Source organism: Fistularia commersonii, chromosome 8 (genome assembly GCF_037954325.1).
Source record: "Fistularia commersonii isolate RoL2024-O1a breed Wild chromosome 8, RoL_Fcom_v1.0, whole genome shotgun sequence".
Taxonomy (NCBI): Eukaryota; Metazoa; Chordata; class Actinopteri; order Syngnathiformes; family Fistulariidae; genus Fistularia; species Fistularia commersonii.
This window is the reverse complement of record NC_141291.1, coordinates 4,951,058-4,972,903: the sequence shown is the minus strand read 5'-3', so window position 1 is coordinate 4,972,903 and position 21,846 is coordinate 4,951,058. Positions and strand designations below refer to the sequence as shown.

The following is a 21,846-nucleotide window of genomic DNA, read 5'->3' as shown; positions in this document are numbered from 1 at the left end:
GACGAGGCCCAGCGACGGCAGTACGAGGAGTGGTTGGGTGAGACCAAGCAGCTCCTGCAGATGCAGCAGGGCCTCCTGGAGGATCAGATCGCTGCCCATCGCAAGAGCAAGAAGGCGCTGTCAGCGAAACAGCGAACGGCCAAGAAGGCCGGTCGCGCGCTCACCGAGGAGGACGCCGCCCAGTTGCGGTACATCACCGAGCAGCAGGGGACGGTCCAGAAGCAGCTGGAACAGGTAAACGCGTGATGCTACTGACTGTCCTGCGGTCTATCCTACAGATATGTGGCTGAATGCTTGTGTTTCTGTCTCAGATCCGGAAGCAACAGAAGGACCATACAGAGCTGATTGAGGATTACCGGAACAAGCAGAGAGTCATGCAGCCGGCCGCGGCTCCCGCGCCCCCCCACACTCTGGGGCCCCATCAGGGCGGCCCCGCCCCGGTCCGCGTGGCGAACGTACCCGCCGGTTGGACGCCGGGCGGCGGCTCTCAGGGTCCCATGACCCAGAGGATGCCGCCTCATCTGCCGCCTCAGATGGCTCCCACCTTGCCGACCCCGCCGCAGGCGCCGGCGCACAGCCAGAACCCCCCGGCCATGGTGGCCAGACTCACCGCGGGCCTGAGAGGTCCCCCTCCAGGGCCTATCGTAGCAGCGGGGGAGGGGGCCGCTCCCGCACCTCAGGTAACACACATGCAGAGCTCATGTAACACCTTCGCACCGCTCAGGTAACAAACAGCTCCGTTGGTTGACCTTTAACCCCTCTTCTCCATCTCGACTCACAGGTGAAGTTTGATGACAACAATCCCTTCAGTGAGGGCTTCCAGGAGCGGGAGCGGAGGGAGCGACTGAGGGAGCAGCAAGAGAGGCAGCGAGTGCAGCTGCTGCAGGAGGTGAAGCATGCCGCTGCTAGAGCACATCGCAGGAAGTAGAATCATAAATACAGTAGAACCTCGGCTTACGAACAAATCGGCCTACAAACAGAATTTTCAATCAAATTTTTCTGCAAACGAGCCTCCCTGCACAAACACACAAACAATCGGGCTTTCCCGCCATGTGGCGCAGCCGTGCGTGGTACTCACGTTATTTACATTGTTATGGTATCCTGTTATTATGCTTATTTGTGCTTTTTCTGTAAGTTAGCCCTCTTTGGCTCCTAACAAAGTTAGACATTTTAGTCATTGTGGTGTTAAGAAGAGGCTAAGAATTATAGTCAATCAGAAGAAGGAAATGATAGCTAAAGGTGAGAGCAGTGTTGGTGTCACAGACCTCGCTAATTACTACGACACGGGTTAGGAAACCGTCTGTACAATCCTGAAGAACAAAGATTGCAAAAGACGGCTGATGTGGCTAAAGGGACAACTATGTTATCAAAGCAAAGGTCTCAAGTGTTACAAGAAGTAGAAAAGTTATTGTTAGTGTGGTTTAATGTAAGACAGCTAGCTGGAGATAGCGTTAGCGAGGGTCTCATGCAAGAAGGCTTTACGTTTGCTGATTTAGTGAAGGAAACACAGAGTAGACGTGCTGGCAAGAAGAAAAAGAAAAGAAGACAGTGTGACAGAAGATAATTCATGTTATCATTCATTCCTCTCTTTATGTTTGCCAGAAATAAACCCATAAAAATGTTTCAATGGAGAACAATGTTAACAATATGAGAACAATAATATGCGGGGGCCGGAAAATGGATCAATGGGATTAACAGTGATTTCAATGGGTAAAGTGAATGTGGATCGTGAACAGATCTAAAGGACAAATTAAATTTGTAAGCCGAGGTTCTACTGTATGCCGTGTTTGCTTTTTTTTCTATATTCAATCAGTGGTTGCTGGAGTTCAAGAGGGTCAAAGGCAAAGTAGGTCTAAAACTGGTTTAAGGTAGAGTTAGCTTGAGGCCGTAGTGGATAAAGTGCGAAGTCTTAAAAACACAGGATTTAAAGTTCTTCTCTCTGGTCTCAGGTGGAGCGCCATCGTGTCCTGCAGCAGCGCATGGAGATGGAGCAGCAGAGTCTGTTGGGAACCCCCGTGGCTACGGCCCCTGTGGGCCCCACCCCTGTGGGGGACAGCCTCTCCCAGATGCCGTTCTTCAGCTCAGAGCTGCCCCTGGATTTCTTGCAGTCTCCCCCTTCCAGGCCATCTCAGCCGGCTACGGGGATGCCTTTCCCTGCGCAGGGCTTCCCAGGGGGACCTCTGCACCCCGCGGAACGGGGCCGAAACGCGCCAGAACCGGGACCCCACCTGGAGGCCCGTCCGTCGGGCCCCGCCGGGCCCTCCACGCAGGGTCAAGCGCTCCCCCCCGGGACAGGGGGGTCGGGGATGACCCCCTCACATCCCGGAAGTCAAGGTCATCGCTTCGGACACAGCTCCTCGTCTTCTTCGCCCTCCGCCTCCCTGCCCCACTCCTTCCCCGGCTCCTCCTCCACCGGGCCGTCCTCGCTGGTCCAGCTCTATTCCGACATTCTCCCCGATGACAAGCCAAAGAAGAAAAGGAGCAGAAAGCGTGAGGGCGACGACACGGCGTGCGGAGCCAGGACACCGCTTTCCTCCCACTCCGATGACATCACGGCCCCACCCACTCCAGCCCTTTCAGACACGTCGTGCTCCACGCCGACGCGAGGCAGCGTGGATCTATCAGACTTCCTCCCTCAAGGTTCAGGTCTGGTTCTGTCGTCCGAACTGGAAAGGCAACTGTCAGAGGGAGCCTCCGGATTGGGCGGCGAGGCTCCCAGAGGCGGCCTCCTCGGAGCTCATCTGGAGGTGAAGAAGGAGGAGCGCGAGGAGCGGGGCGCCTGTGGAGGGGGCGCGGTGAAGATGGAGGAGTTCGGGGGCGCGTCGTTCTCCTCTCCCCTCCATGGGGGAGGCAAAGACGGCGACGGAGGGAAGGAGCTGCTCAAACACCTGCTGAAGGACAAATCCTCCCCGGCAAACACACCGTCGCCCACCGGTCAGGCCCCGCCCGCCGCACGCCGTCAGCTTTCCACGGAGAGCGTACGGTCTGAGGAAGACGACGGCGGCAGTTCCCACGGCAATGTGATGATGATGATGACAGACAGCCCAGGTCAGGATATCCTTGACCCATCAGGCAAGAAGAAGCCCCAGCGTTGCAAACGAGTTGCCCGGCCCGACAAAGACAAAGCTCCGCCCAAATACAAGCGGAGGAAACGAGAAGAGGACGAAAAGATGCTGCATTCGCCGCCCGACCCAGTGATCACCAACCTCAGACAGGTAACCCGCCAGATACCTCATATTCCATTCCGCGTTTTTTTTTTGTTTATTTTTCGAAGAGATTATTGATTTTTGTGACTGTTTATCCCCAGCTCTCGGTGCTACCCCTCATGGAGCCCGTTCTGGGGGTGGACCTGAGTCTGTTCCCCCCATTTGGCAGCTCATCTTTAGGCAGAGATTCCAGGCTCAGCGGCTCGTTCGGTAATGCCTGCCTCGACGGAGTCACCGACTATTACTCCCAGCTCATATACAAGGTATAAGATGCTACACACCTACATCAGGAAAACACCGCTGTAGTAAATTACTGTCATTCAGACCGCCTCCTCTGTAACTCAGTTTTGTCTCCATGTTTTTTTTTGTCCCCATCCAGCAGAACAACCTCAGCAACCCTCCCACACCACCAGCATCGCTGCCCCCGACGCCCCCGCCGGTTGCCAGGCAAAAGCTATTAAACGGCTTTGCGACCACCGAGGAGTTAAGTAGGAAGGAACTCAGTGAGCAGGATGGTAAGAATTCTGACACAAAGAGAATAATTAACTCCAACTTATGCTGTCTTTCTGAGAACTTCATGCAGAGACTCTCAGTAACAGCCGTCAATGTGTCACTCCGAACAAAGCCGCTTCCATATTTATCAGTTTCTGGGCAAATCTTAGTCACTTCCAGGAGAGACCTACTTTGACTTCTGATTCAGATTTATCATTCCATCCATGAATTGATTTTTTTTTTTTTACTTTTTTTTTTGTCTGGTAGTTAAAGGCATGTCTGCTGTGAAGCAGAAGGGCGAAGAGCTTCTGGTCATAAACCACACCTCCAAGACCGTAGATGTTCCAGCTTCTCTGCCGACTCCGCCCCACAACAACCAGGAAGAGCTCAGGTCGGTCCCCGCCTGTCCGCTCGCTACGCAGCGTCAATCCGAGATGACTTTTCTTTGACGCCGTCTGCTTTTACGGGTTCAGGGTCCAGGACTCGTCGGGCCGCAGCAGCCCGGACGGCTTCGTCCCGTCCTCGTCTCCGGAGAGCGTGGTGGACATGGAGGTCAGCAGATACCCTGACCTGTCCTTCATCAAGCTGGAACCACCGTCACCTTGCCCGTCACCTCCTGTGCCCATCATGCCCTGTGCTTCGGGGAAAGGTGAGTGCCTGCCAATGATGACGTGATACGACACGCCTCTCTTTATCGCGCGTCGGTCTTTCAATTTCACTTTCCTCAACATTCCTTTGTGTGTCTAGGCACCGCAGTCAAACAGGAAGTGAAATCAGAGCCGAACCATCAGGCCCCATCTTCCTGTTCCAACACAGACTTGGTTACCATATCAATAACCTTGAACCCTGTTGCCGCACAGGTAACCCTGTAATCCTGCTTTAGTCCCTGTCAGCCCCCTCACTGCGGCCCGCCCTCTCGTTTCACCACGATGTCATTGTTTTCAGAACGTCCCGGGTGTTATGGCCACCGTGGCGGACCTGCTGAGGGTCCCCGTCCCTCTCGACTACCAGCTGAGTCGAGTCGGCGGCCCCGAGCGGAGCTCCCTGGCCCTACTGGCCGGTGTCAGGGTGCCGCTGCCTCAGGTGAGCAGTGATCAGCCAACACTTTAGATATCCGTAATAGCGACCTCGGAAGCAGTGGTGACACGATCAGTTTCGATTCTGAAATCAAACACAACGGGAAGAAATGTTACGTACTTTTTGTTGTCCGATCTTCAGTTTTTCTCACGTTACATCACCGGCTTATATAAAAATACACATTTAACAGGACCATGTGAAAAATATTTGTGTAATTGTGTGATAATAGTAATGAAACAAAAGGGGGAAAATGACTCAAAATATAATACAGCTTCAAGGACCCTGCAGAAATCTGACGGCAGGAAACCGCAGAGACTGATAGAAATCATCATCTTGTAATGGGACAGAAGCTTTTGAGAAGAGAAGAAATCCCTGCAGGGTTGTTGTTGATATCCTGACAGCTTTGTCCTGTGTGTCGGGAGGATTTTGAATTTGCGTTTTTGTGCGCAGGCATCGGCAGCAAGACAACAAAGACCCTCAACTGCTGGGAACACCGGTCAGTACTCACAATCTCCTGAACCCATGCCATCTCCTCCCTTCAGCACTGACTGTGACTCAGCCGCCTGAATTCATTTTTCATCGTACAATTTAAATCCCTCTCTTAAAATGTTTAATAGAAGTTGGGATATTCTAGTTTCACATGTTTACCTTAGCAAAATAGATCCACTTAAGCTTGCTCGCTTCCCAAAAACATGTTACCTTGTTACCATCAAGATCAGGCTAGCCAGGTATTCACATGTGGTTCAAAACTTTTAGTTAGACATTTTTATTTCAGCCTCCGTTATAGTTATATGTTTCTTATTACCAGGTCTAAGAATGGACTACATCCAACATGGCGGCTCTGCCGCGGCAAGACCCCCGACCTGCAGCCAATGCAAGGTGCTGCTGGGAAATGGAGTCCGTATCATCAAACAGGTAGAGCACGCACAACAAAATGGGGACGCGGTAATGTTGCAGGCAGCTGTAAGACCCGGTAATCAGTCCGTGTGTGTCCTCCAGGAGGGTCCTTCAAGCTCCAGTGTGATATTCTGCAGTCCCCGCTGCTCTGCGCTCTACACGTCGGCCCTTCAGAACAGAAATAAGGTGAGCGTCTCGCATTGCGTGGGTGTTCAGCAAGGTGGAGATGCTATGTCATGCAGCTGACGGCGCCGTGATGTGCGTCCTCAGGCCGCCTGCGAGCGCTCTCCTCCGAGCCGAGCGACGCACCAATACACCAACAACATGTCGTCCATCACTGTCCACTCCCTCCCCCGCGCCCCCATCGCTCCTCCCGCCACCGCCGCCTCCTCGCCGCCGCTCCATTTCCCCTCCGCCTCCACCGTCACCATGGAGGTTCAGCCCCGCATGGACAGCCTCAAGGTAACTTCATTTCCCGGTCATTGGCTAAGATTGTTGATCGATTGGATTACTCATGGCGCTCTGATTGAAAGGTGAAGGTGAAGTTGAAGCCCCACCCCCGTGCGGTCTCCGGGGAGGACGATTTGCTAATATCACGCCACGGCAAGAGGATTAAGAGCTGTCGATGGAGACGTTGGAGTGTTAGCATCACCGTGACCAGGTTAGCCCTTCAGTGTCATACCCACCAACTTAATGTGAGTTAATTGCGAAGTTAGTCACTGTTTTCCCGCTCCCTGAATGAATGAATTGCAGTGACGCTCGGTCGTGACGTGGGCCGGGATCGTTTTAAGATCAGATCAAGTTTACCGGCTGCATCATCACGTGACTGGGTTTCCATGTCTACCTAGTGTTAGGCTCTTCATGCTAGATTGTGAACGTCGCTCTGCTGACCTCTCACCCAGGGGCCCTTGCCTTCCCCACGAAGCGGTCGCCATGCCGACAGAGGAAGAAGTCGACGTGCTGCTGAAAAAGTTGGGTGCTTGCCTTCGTCCCGACCCGCTGCCGAAAGACCAGCGAAGGTGCTGCTTCTGTCATCAGCAGGGAGATGGCGAGACGGACGGCCCGGCACGGTTGTTGAACCTAGACCTGGACTTGTGGGTGAGTCCCGGATGACGGTCCGCGCCGGCCGACCGACCGGACGATTCAGTTCGGCCCCTCGTCGTTCCTGATTGCCGTCCTCTTTTCTCTCTCAGGTCCACCTGAACTGTGCTCTGTGGTCCAGCGAGGTGTACGAGACTCAAGCTGGCGCTCTCATCAACGTGGAGCTGGCGCTCAGACGGGGTCTGACACTGCGCTGCGCTCACTGCCAGCAGACCGGAGCCACAAGCGGTTGCAACCGCCTCCGCTGCACCAACACTTACCACTTCACTTGTGCGCTGCAGGCACACTGCACCTTCTTTAAGGTAAGATGCCTTGACAGCACTGTTTAAATTTACATGGGAATACTGAGAAAACACTCAAAAAATAATGGAAATAAACAATACGAGGACTATCTTTGCCTGTGAAAATACTGTTCGCTACACAAAATACATAAATCTTGATTGTGTCAAATCAAGTTTAAATACTTGGAGTAAATTCGTACTTATGTCAGCATTCAAAGGAAAGTTACCAAAAAATTGAAAAAGAAATGATGAATACATTCTTCTTTTCAAAGTCAGCTTTATCGACAGTTTCTCCAAATGACATAGGGGAGGAATCGAGATGTTTATTTACTGTGCAAAAAAAATAGAGCAAAGTGCAAAATAGCACAATATAGTGTCAGAGTCTGGTGTTTTGGGGGCTGACAGGGAGGGGGGTCCTGAAGCTCCTTTATGAAGTCCTTCAGCACCTGATCGGGGAAGTTGACTGGACCTGCTGCCTTGCAGGTGTTGATGTTAGAGTGTGTTCTCGGTCCTGGTGGGGAGGTGGGGTCTTCCCTAGGTGAGTGCTGTTTTGTGCCTCAGCAAAACAGCAAAGTTGTGTCGAGATTGTTTTGGATTCCCAGCCACAGGTTCTGTGCGTCTCTGCTGTTTTTTGTGGCGGGTTATCTTGGGTGTAGTTGCGTTTGGCCACACGTCGGGTTGGCCCTCGCTGCTCTCTGGTCAGTTTCATCTCTTGCCCTGAAGACTTTATCTCCGGCCCTCTGTAATTGGGGACATCCCCTGTCAGCCATGGCTTCTGGTTCGTTTGGCCGATGATGGTTTTGATGAGTCACATTGTCAATGTATTGCTGATATAAGAACTAACAGTGTCTATGTACTCCTCAATGCTTTTTTTGGGGGGGTGTAGACCAAGTCCAAGGTGTTGTCGGGAAATCAACAAGCGGGTTAAGTTTTGGGAGGAAAGACTTGAGATCGGCATGATTTAAAATCTCCGGCGAGGGCGATGAATCCATCTGGGTTTTCGTTCTGTTGCTCACTGATGGCCGGGTACAGTTCACTCCGAGCCAGATTCCTGTCACTGCTATTGGAGGTGGGAGGGATGTAAACAGCAACTTGTAAAATCGCTGTGAGTTCCCTCAACAGAAAGAAAGGACGGCACCTAATGATCATAAATTCTGCCAGAGGTCAACAGTGTTTGCATACCACCACAGCGTCCCGGCACCATGCATCGCGGATGTAAACACAGAGTCCCCCGGCGCGAGTCTTTCCTCCGTTTACGAGGGCTGTGTCCGCTCTGCAGCATGTTAGCCGCTCCAGCTGTATATAGCAGAGTCTGGGATGTAGCTGTTGAGCCACAATTTTGTGAGGACAAGCACACAGCAGTTATTCACCTTTCAATTCGCACTCCTCGAAGCCGTATGTGAACCATGTTATTGTTTAGGGATCGTACGTTTGCTACTCGGATGGATGATAGGGCTGGCTGGGTAGGTCTAGCCACTAACCGAGTTTGGATACCTCTGTGCTTCCCCCTCTATCGCTCCCTCACACACTGCTTGCGGCGCCTCCTTTCCGGGGGGGAGAAGATGCAGTGGGGTTCAATGTAGCCGCAGGCTGGCAGAGTGCTGAGCCCTCTCATTGACTCTGTTTGCAGAGAATCCATGGTGTCGTGAGGCTGGGTCTTGCTGATGTCTAGCAGATCCTGACCACTGTTCTTGAACTCCGAGACAAACACGAAAAACACTTTTAAGCTCACAAACAGCATTTTTACTCAATGCAAGCTGAAAGACATTGGGAAACCCAACCCTTGTTAATTGTTTTTTTTTTCCTCCCTAACATCTGCGCCATCATTTACAGGACAAGACCATGCTCTGCCACATCCACAAGCCCAGGATCACCTCTCTGAGCGGGGACCGCTCGTCCAGCAGCTCCCCCTCCTCCACCCCAGGGCTGACCCCTGACCTTACCCTGACCTGCGACCCCTACGACTCCGAGTTGCGATGCTTCGCCGTGTTCCGACGCGTTTACGTGCAGCGGGACGAGGCGCGGCAGATCGCGGCGGTGGTGCAGCGCGGCGAGCGTCAGCACACCTTCAGGGTCGGAAGCCTGCTGTTCCGTGCCGTGGGCAGGCTCCTCCCACATCAGATGTACTCCTTCCACAACCAGTCCGCCATCTTCCCCGTCGGTTACCACACCAACCGCATCTACTGGAGCATGCGACACAGCAACCGGTAGATAACCCTTTCATCCAAACTACCATCACTTTAATGCTTCCGCTTCATCCTCTGCGTCTGCTGCCCTCGTCGATGGGTAATAAACATCACATATAACGTGACGCATCCAGGTCTGTGTAGAACGGAGCTCTCTACTGATCCATGCATTTTGTACCGGAGAACATCCTCTGCACTGCAGTTGAATTTTAGAAATGTTAGCTGAGTGTTATGAGAGTGTTGATGAGTACTTTCCCAAGTGTAAACACTTTTTATTTGCAAAAATGGCAACATTTCCACCAATTATTTGTTGAATGAAAACAGTGTTAAAAAAAAAAACAAGGCAATGACCTGATATCCAGCATTTGATATGAGAATATTTGATATTATGAAAAGAAAACTTCTTTTAAATTGATGGTTCCAGAATTTGTTTGCATAAATGTTACTGTATGTTTTTGTGTCAATATTGAATTGAACTGTTTCCGGTATTGCCGAGGCGTTTGAGCCGTAAAACGTTTGACGATGATACCAAGGGTACTTTGACTTGTGATCGAGCAAAAAATATCGTACATTTCAGTATCTTGAATGTCAGCGTTTTTCCAGTGATCAGAAAAGCTTCGGATGAACACTGCTAATCAATAACCCCCTCCCCCAGGCGCTGCAAGTACATGTGTTACATCGAGGAAGAGGAGGGGAAACCACTCTTCAAAGTCAAAGTGGTGGAGAAGGGATATGATGACCTCATCCTGACGGCGGCGACGCCGAAAGGTAAGTAAATATTCCGTGTCAGGTTATCAGGCAGGCACCAGCTCCCTAACTTGGCTCCTCACCTCCGTCAGGTGTGTGGGGCCAGATCCTGGACCCCGTGTCCCGCCTCCGCTCCTCCACGGGCATGCTGAAGCTGTTTCCCGTTTACCTGAAGGGGGAGGATCTGTTCGGCCTCACCACGTCGGCAGTTAGCCGTATCATCGAGTCGGTACGTACCGCCAGGACTCGGGACAGAATCTCTCTGACCCCCTGTGACCCCGCGCTGACCTCCCCCTCCCCTCCGTGTCTGCAGCTGCCAGGTGTGGAGGCCTGCGAGAGATACACCTTCCGATATGGCAGGAACCCGCTCATGGAGTGGCCCCTGGCCTTCAACCCGTCCGGCTCGGCCCGGTCAGAACCTAAAGCCTATCAGGCCAAAAGGTAAAAAAGCAGATCTAAAAATGTTAAGAACCAGCAAACGACATATCCAAGGCGTATTTAACTGAAGAACCAAAATCACCAAATGAACATAATGGGTTATTTTAAGGGAATAACTCAACAATGTCCATCACTTTCGAAGGATCCGAACGAATACATTTCGAAAAGGGTGAAATTAAACTTAATTTAGCATCAAGACGTAGCATACATGTTACCAAAGGTGATGTTCCCTCACCTTGACGAACCTCTTCCAACACCAGTAATCTGAAGGTTAAAGAGTCACAAGAGCCTCACGCCATGTAATTGTGTATTTGATGTAATGGAATCAATGAACTCAATGGCAGGCCATACCTGTTGACCAGCATTGCCCCAAGGTGCCAGGGCTCTGTGGGCTCCATCGTCGGACTCGTCCCCGGCGTCATCTCCCTGTCTCCGGGGGAGTCGGTGGCCGGGGCTCACCAGGGACGCCACTCCAAGTCGTCCCAGTACCGACGCATGAAGGCCGAGTGGAAAAGCAACGTCTATCTGGCGCGCTCCCGCATCCAGGTGAGACGCGACACACACAAAAAAAAAAAAACACAAAAAAAAAACGGTGGTCATATGGCTGAGACGGGAAGTCACCGACCGTTTCATGCGTGTGTGTTCAGGGACTGGGGCTCTACGCCGCCAGAGACATCGAAAAATGCACCATGGTGATCGAGTACATTGGCACCATCATCAGAAGTGAAGTCGCCAACCGTAAGGAGAGACTGTATGAGTCTCAGGTAACGCAGGATTTCACACACGCAACAACACAGTTCACACAAGAACACGCTGTAAGACATGCAAGCACGCTATTGTTGCAAAGTAAAACTGCACAGAAATGCTTAGGTAACTTAGCCGTTGTTCAGTTAAACTGTGGTTAATCGTGTGTCCCGGACTGGAGCCTCCGCTCGCAGGGGGGGGTTTCTGAGATTTTATACTAACCTGTACTCGCCATGCAGAACCGAGGAGTGTACATGTTCCGCATCGACAACGACTTCGTGATTGACGCCACCATCACAGGGGGACCTGCCAGGTGGGACTTGAGGAGCTGCTCCGTCGGTGTCTGCCGAGTTTGTCAGCTAACTATGCTAACTCTCCCCTCTGTGACCGGCAGGTACATCAACCACTCGTGTGCTCCCAACTGCATCACCGAGGTGGTCACCGTGGAGAAGGAGAACAAGATAATCATCAGCTCCTGCAGACGTATCCAGAGAGGAGAAGAGGTAGAGTGGGCAAATCCGTCAGTTAGTTAATATGGGATTAAAATCTGTCAAAAACCACTGAAGACCGTAAAAAAATATAATAAAAGCTAAAATGCCACCGTCCCCTCTCCTCCCCAGCTGTGCTACGACTACAAGTTCGACCTGGAGGACGACCAGCACAAGATCCCGTGTCACTGCGGCGCCTTCAACTGTCGCAAATGGATGAACTGAGCGCACTCTCTGTGCCGATGTCTGTGTTTCTTGCCGCTCGCAGGCAGGACGAACTCTATATCAGCTTCGATCAGACATGACAATGACAGCGGGGTGAGGTCAGAGGTCACCAGGTGACAGAGGGGGGCGGGGCTACTGAAGAGGCTGGTCCTCTGGGTGTATATTTGTAAAAAGGACCACAGATGTAAATGTGAGTGTAAACGCCACTGAAATATCGAATGTCGTCATCCTCAAAGGGAGGTTTATTAACTTGCACTAAAAGATAAAACTAAAAAAATCACAACAGATAAAACCAGAAAAATTCCCAGATACTTGACTCTTCCTCACTTTTTTGTTAATTTCCTGTAAAATAAGAGATTTTTCATTTTCTTTGTTTTTTTCTTTTTTTGTTTGGTTTTTTTTTGGGGGGGGGGTTGTTTTTGTATTTATTACTGAATGAAGCTATTTTCTAAATCCACGGTGGTTCTGGCATCGCGGCTTGTAAATATCTGTACCATAAATTAAAAAGTTTAGAATTTCACTCCACCAAGAGCTACCTTAACATCCTCATCCTCACCGTCATCTCCTGCCTGTCTGGAGTCTGGTGTCCTGTGTTCTGATTGGACAGAACTGTGACAGGTGCTTCCTAAGCATCAGGCAGGTATCACTGCGGCCTTGATTTTTTTTTTAATTTTTTTTATTTTGTTTGTTTTTCGTTTTTTGTTTTCTCTCCCAGAGTTTTGGCTGCAGGCGTGTTTCTGTTTGTGCGTCGAGTCCTGCTGCCGTGTACAGACGAAGTTTTATCGGGACGCGCTGATGTACAGTTAGTCGACACAAGGTTTTTTTTTTTGTTCTTTTTTGTTTTTTTATTACCAGATGTGAACAGAGTGTGACAATAATGATGTTTGTGTTTTTTTTTTTTGTTTTGTTTTGGGGAATAATGTGGAATCTGATTTAGAATCATTTACAGAAAATAAAATATTTTACATCTTGAGGAAGCGTGTTTGTGATACTTAGACATATTTATCTGAAACATGCAAGCAGCTATGGAATTTGCTGAGGGCACACTTAAACAAGAAATTTTAGATTCTTCGTCAAATCTGAAAATCATTTTTCCACCCTGTGAATTAATAATTCACTGTCTTTTTGGGCGTTTAACACTCAAAACTTGCTACATTCAGAAGTTAAGAACTACAGCAGGTCATCATGTGCTTCTCCTGAGACCTTGATGATGTTCTTGACATGTAGAGGGAAAATTCTTGGACTATCTCTCACATCTAGACCAATCAAAAACCTTTTACCCACAAATCTTGTTCAGAACACAGACAAGTATGTAAAAAATGTATTTTTGTACCTCGCTTGCTTGAATTCATATCACTTTACATTTATCAACATCAGAATGTCAAGCGTTGGTACCACTGAAACTTTAAGTGTTCATTTTAGAAATGACCTCTCATCGTACAAGCCTCCAAACAGTGACAATAATCGTAACTTCAGTTGTGAAATTCTGCTGAACTGGTGAAGAGGGCTTCTTTGTACGACTTTAATTTCACCAGTACCCAAAAGGAAGTCAATGCATGAATCAGAAGTTTAATAGGAACTGTTGCCAAATGTAGTTTTGCCAGTTCCCGCCATGCAGCTGACCAGTTAGTTGCCCTTAAATATGAATCACTCCATATCTGTAATGCACTCACAGACACATAAATGTTTGAGGTATAAAGTGAATTATTTCTGATCCAGTTAAGGGCTACAAAAGGACTTGAAAAGACTGAATTGTGGTGAAAATGGTCTTGAAAATGACCTTGCAATAGGTCACAACTGTTCACTGTTCCAGCAGGTGGGTGTGTGTCGAACCGGAAGTCACCTGCGCGCCCCACGTGAGCGGGAGACAGACCCCGGAAGTCAGACACGAAAATTGTTTTTAAATCAGACAGGCCATTTGATCAATGAAAGATGGCCTGTTTTGGAATCTACAGTGAATTTCTTGCGAGCTTCTCTGACGCTGCTATGGATTTATATTATTTTCAGAAAGACCCGCCCGGTGCTTCTCTTTACTGGGTAATGTCTCAGCTATTGAGAAACAAATTTGTTCACTTGAAATTTTGACTTTTCTTGAATGCTTTAGTTTCATTGACGATAAAGAAAGGTTTCGTTTAATCCTCCCGCATTGAATCTAGTGTTATGGTTCAATGAAGTTAAACACTTTTTTCACCCTTGAAACAGTGAGGAATTACTCCGGAGATTATCGTACACCTGTTATAGCAACTTTTCCTCGTCTATTTTTAACTTTTGCCTTATACGTACAAGCCGTATCGTATGAAAATTTGACAAATTAAAGGATATATCTACTTTAAAAAGTATAGTGGATCGTGTCATTGCCACGTCTTTAACACATCAAGCTGGAAGAAAAATTTTCCGTATCGGTGCGTTTATTGTGAAAGGCGTGACCGGAAGTATCTTGTACACGCTGACGAGAGCTTGACGATGTCGCGGTGTGTTTATCCTCAGCCACAGTCAGAATTCCGCTGGAAATCCTGCTAATTTGAACCGCGGCGGCTAACGGACCTGTAGCCGGACGGCGCTCAGCCAGTTGGCCGGAGTGCCGCACAACAAAGTGCTACAAGCCGTGAGTACAGTAAGATTATCCGGCAGAAATGTCACTCACAACAAACGCGATGTGTTTGGTCGGGAATTGGAACCGCGTGAATGTAATAATTTTCACAATCGAGCGCCGAGTTTAGCTAGCGATGGCGAGAGATGCTAAGTTCCATTATCGGACGCGGTGTTGCTAGCGCGGCTTAGGTCCGGGGTTTTACCTGAATTCTTTGAATTGGTTCGCCTGTGTGGCGGCACTGGCGACAGAGCCGGAGTCAAATAACTCGAGATCGACAACGAGTTCAGTGACCAGATGCTCTCCCGTGAAAGAACCGGTCCCGGTGATGTGACTGAAAGCAGTGTCTTCGCTGAGAAAATGATGTTATATCCCCTTCCAGCAGTGTGGGTCCGGGGTGTAAGGGTTCGGTGAGCTAACGGCCGGTGAGTTCCGGGTCGGCAGATTAGCAAACTTTGACTGACATAAACATTTCACCAGATTTTGCTCCTTGTCCAGTGGGACTAAAACCCTCTCGATGTATAAACTGGAAAGTTGAAGGTTAAACAGCGCAGAGTTAAGCGATCGACATCATTTTAATGATTATATGTTCTCTTCGCATCTCACGGATCTGTCATTGAATTCGGCACTCTGTTATTTACATGAAAGTTGTGTACTTTTATAATAATTGCAGTGCTCTTACAGGGGATTGTCACCTGTTGTTGAAAGAAATGGTTCTCAAGTGAAATAGGGTGACATTTATGAAAGGTAATTCATCTACTTTGACATGAAAAATGTTTGCTAAATCAGCAGATTAATGAATGAAGTTTGGTGGATGACTGTCAGTTTTGGTCAGCTGATCTGTGCTGCAGAATGAGTTGAAGTCTGGTGACAGGTGGGTCGGTGTCCTGGTCCGGGCCTCTGCAGTTAATATGTAACGGGTTTCTTGCTTTGCTGCAGTTCTCTGTTGAAAATCATTCACCAGTTTTTTATATAGAGACATCAGACTTTTCTCGTGGGGTCACATGTTGAATGAGCTGTTTTCTACACCTGATCAGCACCTTCTTGGAGGGAAAGGTTGTAACAAGAATTCATTTTGTTTTATAGAAGAGTACGTTTTAGGTCACAAAATATATTTGCGGCAGATATTCTTTTCTTGTCTTACATTAAAAACAGCAACGATGAGTGTAACATCTGGATCAAACACCGACCGTTCAAACAGTATTTGCCTCACTTGTTTATTTATGGTGCAGTTTGGTCTTTTGATTGTCTTAAATTAGAACTTTTCTCTGATCTGAAAGAGAAAAGGTCAAAATCAAGATATGTAAAATGATTTTAATGGTTTAATTGTTTGTTGATTGGTCTCCTCTCTCTTTCAGCAGTAGTGTGATGTAAGGTGACGCTCACTCGGCCACTATGGCCAGTGTCACACTCAGGTACTTCTGTTACGGGTGCCTCGTCACCTCCGCCACATGGTCCGTCCTCCTCTTCCTCTACTTCTCCATGGCGACTGAACCGGGTCACGACCGGACCCCGGTCAGGACCCGCGCTCAGCTGTTAACAAAAGGCGTGGCCGAGCAGAGGGCGGGTCGTCGACTCCTGCCTGCCAATCACGGACCGGAGCTGTCACCGGAGATGGGTGAGTGGTTTGGAGGCGGCTTAACATGAGTTCACTCGTACATGATAGAAAACCACATTAAAACGCGCAAGAAATTCATGTAACATTACTGGTATTTGATTTATTCTGAGGCAAATTCCAACCTGAAAACCAGGACTTTTAAAAGTTGTAAGTGAGGCGTGTGTGGAAATCAGGCAATGTCAGTATTTCACTCACATTTGCTCATAAGTGTTTTTTCCCCTATTATTGACTCAGATCCAACTTCGTTGACTCGCATTTCCTTATTATTGCGGGCCGAAAGAGTGAATATTGCCAAATGATGATGTGTTCATTCATTCATACTGCTTGGTTTGAACTTGTTAGTCTGACATTTGGTCCTCTAGAGGGCGCCAGTGACACTGTGTGGGGAATTTATTTGGTCAAGGACCGTGTGTGTGTTCTTGTGCGTGTGCGTGTGTGTAGGTATGATCTTCAACGAGGCTGACCAAGAGCTGCGAGACACAGGGTACCATCGTCACGCCTTCAACGTGCTGATCTCCAGCAGACTCGGTCACCACCGCGAGCTGCCCGACACCAGAGATGCCCAGTAAGACGCCGCGCTGGTCAGCCGAGTGTTGAATCATGCGACTGGGTCGGTCCCAACCCCTGATAGAAACACAGGCTTCATCTCGTACATTTCATCTCACTGGCTGAAGTGACAGGAAATTAAACAAGTTAGTGAATGAAGTTATTTTCACTTGAACTAGTTAGCGAGCGGAGCGGACAAATACGTCGTAGCGCCGCGCTATACGAGGAAGACGGCTTTGTTTACATTGGCTGGTTGTCCGCCATATTGGATCGTGCTACGTTTACTTTTGTCAGAATTCCTGACGCTTAGCTTTTCTCCGACATGTTCAAGACAGCATCGCATTTAGTTTAAAAGACGTCTTAATGTTTTCCACTTGTGGGTCTTTCCTAGATTAAGGTCGAGGGTCTCAATTGAAACATCTCAATTGTTTAATCCAATCAGCCGTCTCTGTCAATCACACGGGAGACACCCGGTCCAATCACAGCAGAGTTGTCCCTCCGCAGGTGCCGAGAGCAGACGTATCACCGGGACCTGCCGTCGGCCAGCGTCGTCATCTGCTTCTTCAACGAGGCGCTTTCGGCGCTGCTGAGGACTGTGCACAGCGTGCTGGACCGGACGCCGGCGTACCTTCTGCATGAGATCATCCTGGTGGACGACCACAGCGAGCTGGGTGAGCGCCGCACGCGACTCCTGCCGCCGATTAGCTATTAGACGCTGACCCCCGCCGTTGTTTGGCTGTTGCAGACGAGCTAAAAGATGAGCTGGATCATGCCATCAAGGAGGAGCTGAGCGGGAAGGTCAAGCTGGTACGCAACCCCAAGAGAGAGGGGCTCATCAGGGGACGCATGATAGGAGCCTCGCACGCCACCGGTACACTTTGTGTCCTCGTTCCCTTCCTCCCTATGTCGTCAAATCCCCGCGCCCTTGTTCCTGACCGTCGGCGTGTGTCCAGGCGAGGTGCTGGTCTTCCTCGACAGCCATTGCGAGGTGAACCAGCAGTGGCTGCAGCCCCTCCTGGCTCCGATCCACCTGGACCGCCACACCGTGGTCTGTCCCGTCATCGACATCATCTCGGCCGACACGCTGGTGTACTCGCCCTCTCCCATCGTCCGCGGCGGCTTCAACTGGGGGCTGCACTTTAAGTGGGACCCGGTTCCCCCCTCCCAGCTGACAGGGCCACACGCCGCCATCGCACCTATCAGGTCCGTCGATCGATAAGGACATTAAGTAACTCTCCTTAACCGATTCATCCTTGTTTATTGACGCTGACGCTCTGTCCCCTCCAGGTCACCCACCATGGCGGGCGGGTTGTTTGCGATGGACAGGAAGTACTTCAACGATCTCGGCCAATACGACGCCGGCATGGATATCTGGGGCGGGGAAAACCTAGAGATCTCCTTTAGGGTGAGAACCAATTTTAATATCAAGCGACCGCCCTTTAGGTCACTCCTATCAGGGGCCATATTTGCACCCAAACTCAACACGTTCGCTCCCGCTGGCAGATCATAAAACCACCCGGGCTTCAAACGACCTGATTTTTTGGGGGGGATTTAATATTTCTATCCCCCTTGCTTGTGCGTGTCTGAAAGTCCAGATTGAACATTTTGTTCTCATACGCGTAGACGATACTCAGGTGGTATCTTATGGCGACGGAAAAACATGTGATTTGAGAAAAAAAAAACTTATTTGAAACCAAATGAATGTATTGTGAGCTAGATGTGTGTGACGCTCGTGGACGGACCGCACATGCTCCGTAACTTTCCGGCTGCGAGACATTGTCAACAACAATTTGTTTCGCGTGACGATGGCGGGACTCGGCAGACGGCGTGGAGGCGCTTAGCTTTTCGTAATGTTCCTGGCCGCTGACGGGTCCCTTCGGTGGAGAAACGGTGCTGTCAAGGAAAAGGGTGCGTTTGTTGTGTTCCGGTCCAACGTGTTCCGCATCATGGGAATGACGGAGACACCCTGATCAAGCCGCCCCTTTCAATCTCTTTATATACAATTGAAATGTGTTACATTTTAATATCCTTGGTCGCAGGCTGCTGCTTAAGTATTATCGAAATGGCCATTTAATACTTTTTAATATTAATCCTTGTTTGTGTTTCCCCCTTTCATATGGTAATGGCGCTGACCGCCTCCTATTTGTAGGTCCGTCTAGTTGTACATCAAGGAGAGACAGTTTGTTTTGATTTTGCCTGGTATGTTATCCTGTGCTGCTATTTGCTCTCTGCTTTCATCAGAGACTGAAAAAGTTATTTTTGAGTCTGGCTTTTGATTTTGCCTGGTGCGTTTCCCCTCGCTGCATAGTTGTTCTCTGTTCATATCAGAGACTTAGCAAGTTTTGCTTTTGGGACATGGCGACAGTTCGACCTGGGTTTTCTAGTATTAAAACATTTTACAGGAATCTCTCCACTGCCTCTGCATTTCTGGCCTGTTTCACCATCGCCTAGCGGTGTCCGCTCGCCCATCCCGTCACAGTGTGGTAACACATTTTTGACAGTGTGTGTGTGTGTGTGTGTGTGTCGCCAGATATGGATGTGCGGCGGCCAGCTGCTCATCATCCCATGCTCCAGAGTCGGCCACATCTTCAGGAAGCGGCGGCCCTACGGCTCACCGGGCGGGCAGGACACCATGGCGCACAATTCTCTGCGACTCGCGCACGTCTGGCTTGACGAATACAAGGTAAACACACACACACAGGCACACACACACACACACACAGATATGGCTTAATCTCATATACCCTCCTGACATCTTTCTCCTTGCAGGAGCAGTTCCTGTCCCTGCGCCCTGAGCTACGCGAGCGGAGCTACGGCGACATCAGTGAGCGGGCAGCGCTGAGGAAGCGGCTCCAGTGTCACTCCTTCCGCTGGTACCTGGAAACCATCTACCCCGAGATGCAGACCGCCGCGCACGGCAACAAGCCGCCGCCGCAGCTCTTCGTCAACAAGGGCCTGAGACGGCCCAAGGTCCTGCAGCGAGGACGGGTACCCGACCTTTCGCTCCGAGCCGAACCCGATTCTTTGGGGCTGCGTCCTTCAGAGACCCGGTGGCTCACAGCCAGCGCCGCAAGGTGTACCAGTCACTTTAGTTAATTTGGAAAGGAAAAAGCAAAAAAAAAAAAAAAAAATCCTGAAAACTGCATGACTAAAACAAACTGTCAGAAAGAAAGTCTGAATAATCACTGAAAATCTGAGGGGAAAAAAAAGAAATCAAATGGGGTGGATTAAACAAAGAAATGGATAAGCGTTAGCTAAAAAACCTGCTGAGGTTGTCGCGAGTTCTTTGCCGGGTGGGGATGAAGGATGCAGCTCCGGTCGCCGTCGCCGCCAAGCGACAGATTTGCAAATACCTCCCTCCCCCCTTTTCAGCTCCGTAACCTGGCGACCGGCCGCTGCCTGGTGGCCCAGGGTCGGGCCAGTCAGAAAGGAGGCACCGTCGTCCTCAGGCCGTGTGACCCCAGGGAATCCGAGCAGGTGAACCCATTGTTTTATTCAGCAATTTTTTATTTTTCTCATCCTCAAGTAGAGGTTCACTGTCGATTATTCTTAGTTTTGACCCGTAACGTTTAGCGCGCGTGCGTTTTTGCGTCGGACCCCACGCAGGAATGGAGCTACGATGAGGAGGGTCAGCTGATCCTGGCAGGTCTGCTGTGTCTGGACGTGTCAGAGGTCAGGACCTTTGACCCACCCAGGCTGATGAAGTGTCACGGCTCAGGCGGGTCACAACAGTGGAGCCTTGGGGTGAGACACACACACACACACACACACACACACACACACACATACAAAATCATTTTGGTGCCCCGAGATTGTTGAGCGACCAATCAGAGCGCTCATCCTTCTCTCTGTCTTTGTCCTCAGACATCCAGCCGTCTCTACCAGGTGTCGGTGGGCCAGTGTCTGTCTGTCGCGCAGCCGGCGGGGCCCAAAGGTTATGTCGCCATGGCGATCTGCGACGCCTCGCAGGCACAGCAGTGGCTGCTGGAGGCTTGAGGCTGACGGCGTCGCGCCACGCGGCGGCGTCTTTTAGAGACAATCAGGTTTCGGTGTTTGTGTTTGTTATTAGTTTTGTGGGTGTTTTTTTTTTTTTTTGTTTTGTTTTTTTTTTTAAGCCACAGTTTTATTTCAATCCATTTCAGCTGCTTTTTTTTTTTTTTTTTTTTAACTTTTAAGGAACTGTTCTGGAAAATCATGGAACACAAGGATGACTGGAACAACGTTTTTCTAGGAAGAGTTTTTTTTTTTTTTCTTTAAACGTCAGACCACGTCCAGTATCTCGAAGTTCCTGCATTGACATCCAGGAGGAGCGAGGACTCTTGGGATTATTTAAAGAGACAGTGTCAGTTGTTTCTGGCTTTTATACCCGTCCTGGAGTTCTAACTCCTGGATTTTAGGACGGATCCTCAGTCACCATCATCATCAGCACGAGAATAAAGAGAGATTCCATCCTTTGTTCTCTCACACCAAATCAGCTGTTGGTCACCTGGTTTTAGTTCAGACACCAAAAGTCTCCACCTTCTCCTTGACCTCCCCCCCCGTCCCGTTGACCCTTGCTTGTCGCTTGGTCCGAACATATCAGAGAGAGAGAAAACTATTTTATTAAATATTAAATGTTAAAGACAATAAAGACCAGTCAAAACACACCTGTCAGTACGTGAATGTATTTAACGTGAAACACGGAGGCTGTGCTTTGTATCGCCAGCCACCTCGAGTTTAACGGCTCGGCAGCGTCACGGCGACCTCGGGGCCGCGCAGACAGCCGAGCAGCGGAGAACACCTGGATTCCAGCATGTCATCACCATTACAGGGAAGTTTCTCCTGGATTTATTTTTAGGAAAGAATGTAATAAATACTTTGTGTCGGTCAATAGTCAAACTACTGCTTTTCCCTCCTCAGCCCTCATCGATCCGCGTGTGTGCACGTGTGCGTTTGTGTGCGTGTGTGTGTGGTTTGTATATTGACAAGAGGAGAAAGCCAATTATTTGGAGGCTAAAGCGCTGAAAGCAATCTATTACACACACACACACACACAAATTAACCTAATTGACCTCTGCAGCTTAGGGACCAGTTCATTTTATAGTACACACACACACACACTCGATACGAGACCTTGATTTGTATCTGTTCCCAGCGCCAAGTCATCTGAGGTGCTATTCCTTACGTAATGATCATTAAAAGTAAAAAAATATGCCGATTAGGATGAAAAC

At 49.6% G+C, this 21,846-nt stretch overlaps 2 protein-coding genes across 6 annotated transcripts in view; both read left to right on the top strand.

Moving 5' to 3' along the window:
* kmt2ca (lysine (K)-specific methyltransferase 2Ca) overlaps positions 1–12,859 on the top strand; it is a 50,411-nt gene extending 37,552 nt beyond the window's left edge. The window contains exons 46-71 of one of the 4 annotated variants that reach the window (XM_086150646.1): positions 2–234; positions 312–680; positions 782–889; positions 1,950–3,215; positions 3,308–3,469; positions 3,586–3,721; positions 3,966–4,089; positions 4,172–4,347; positions 4,446–4,558; positions 4,644–4,781; positions 5,226–5,271; positions 5,584–5,690; positions 5,775–5,858; positions 5,943–6,134; positions 6,206–6,333; positions 6,575–6,770; positions 6,866–7,075; positions 8,888–9,261; positions 9,896–10,008; positions 10,080–10,216; positions 10,301–10,428; positions 10,788–10,971; positions 11,073–11,189; positions 11,409–11,482; positions 11,564–11,672; positions 11,790–12,859. In XM_086150646.1, the coding sequence (XP_086006772.1) occupies positions 2–234; positions 312–680; positions 782–889; positions 1,950–3,215; positions 3,308–3,469; positions 3,586–3,721; positions 3,966–4,089; positions 4,172–4,347; positions 4,446–4,558; positions 4,644–4,781; positions 5,226–5,271; positions 5,584–5,690; positions 5,775–5,858; positions 5,943–6,134; positions 6,206–6,333; positions 6,575–6,770; positions 6,866–7,075; positions 8,888–9,261; positions 9,896–10,008; positions 10,080–10,216; positions 10,301–10,428; positions 10,788–10,971; positions 11,073–11,189; positions 11,409–11,482; positions 11,564–11,672; positions 11,790–11,882 (5,117 nt within the window). In that variant the 3' untranslated portion in view covers positions 11,883–12,859. Of the gene's footprint in view, position 1; positions 235–311; positions 681–781; positions 890–1,949; positions 3,216–3,307; positions 3,470–3,585; positions 3,722–3,965; positions 4,090–4,171; positions 4,348–4,445; positions 4,559–4,643; positions 4,782–5,225; positions 5,272–5,583; positions 5,691–5,774; positions 5,859–5,942; positions 6,135–6,205; positions 6,334–6,520; positions 6,771–6,865; positions 7,076–8,887; positions 9,262–9,895; positions 10,009–10,079; positions 10,217–10,300; positions 10,429–10,769; positions 10,972–11,072; positions 11,190–11,408; positions 11,483–11,563; positions 11,673–11,789 lie in introns of all 4 variants that reach the window. The other 3 variants (XM_086150645.1, XM_086150647.1, XM_086150648.1) reach the window with 3 other exon arrangements.
* Positions 12,860–14,341: 1,482 nt separating this feature from the next.
* On the top strand, positions 14,342–21,522 carry galnt11 (UDP-N-acetyl-alpha-D-galactosamine:polypeptide N-acetylgalactosaminyltransferase 11 (GalNAc-T11)). 2 transcript variants are annotated; one of them, XM_086150642.1, is made up of 13 exons: positions 14,348–14,487; positions 15,834–16,090; positions 16,532–16,655; positions 17,141–17,307; positions 17,382–17,507; positions 17,590–17,839; positions 17,924–18,041; positions 19,167–19,319; positions 19,406–19,624; positions 20,009–20,113; positions 20,243–20,380; positions 20,501–20,679; positions 20,813–20,950. In XM_086150642.1, the coding sequence occupies exons 2-12, from the start codon at positions 15,868–15,870 to the stop codon at positions 20,630–20,632; spliced, it is 1,755 nt and encodes a 584-aa protein (XP_086006768.1). In that variant the 5' UTR covers positions 14,348–14,487; positions 15,834–15,867; the 3' UTR covers positions 20,633–20,679; positions 20,813–20,950. The 2 variants fall into 2 exon arrangements, with proteins under 2 accessions (XP_086006767.1, XP_086006768.1); XM_086150641.1 differs by having other exon boundaries at positions 14,342–14,487; positions 15,831–16,090; positions 20,501–21,522.
* Positions 21,523–21,846: the final 324 nt, after the last annotated feature.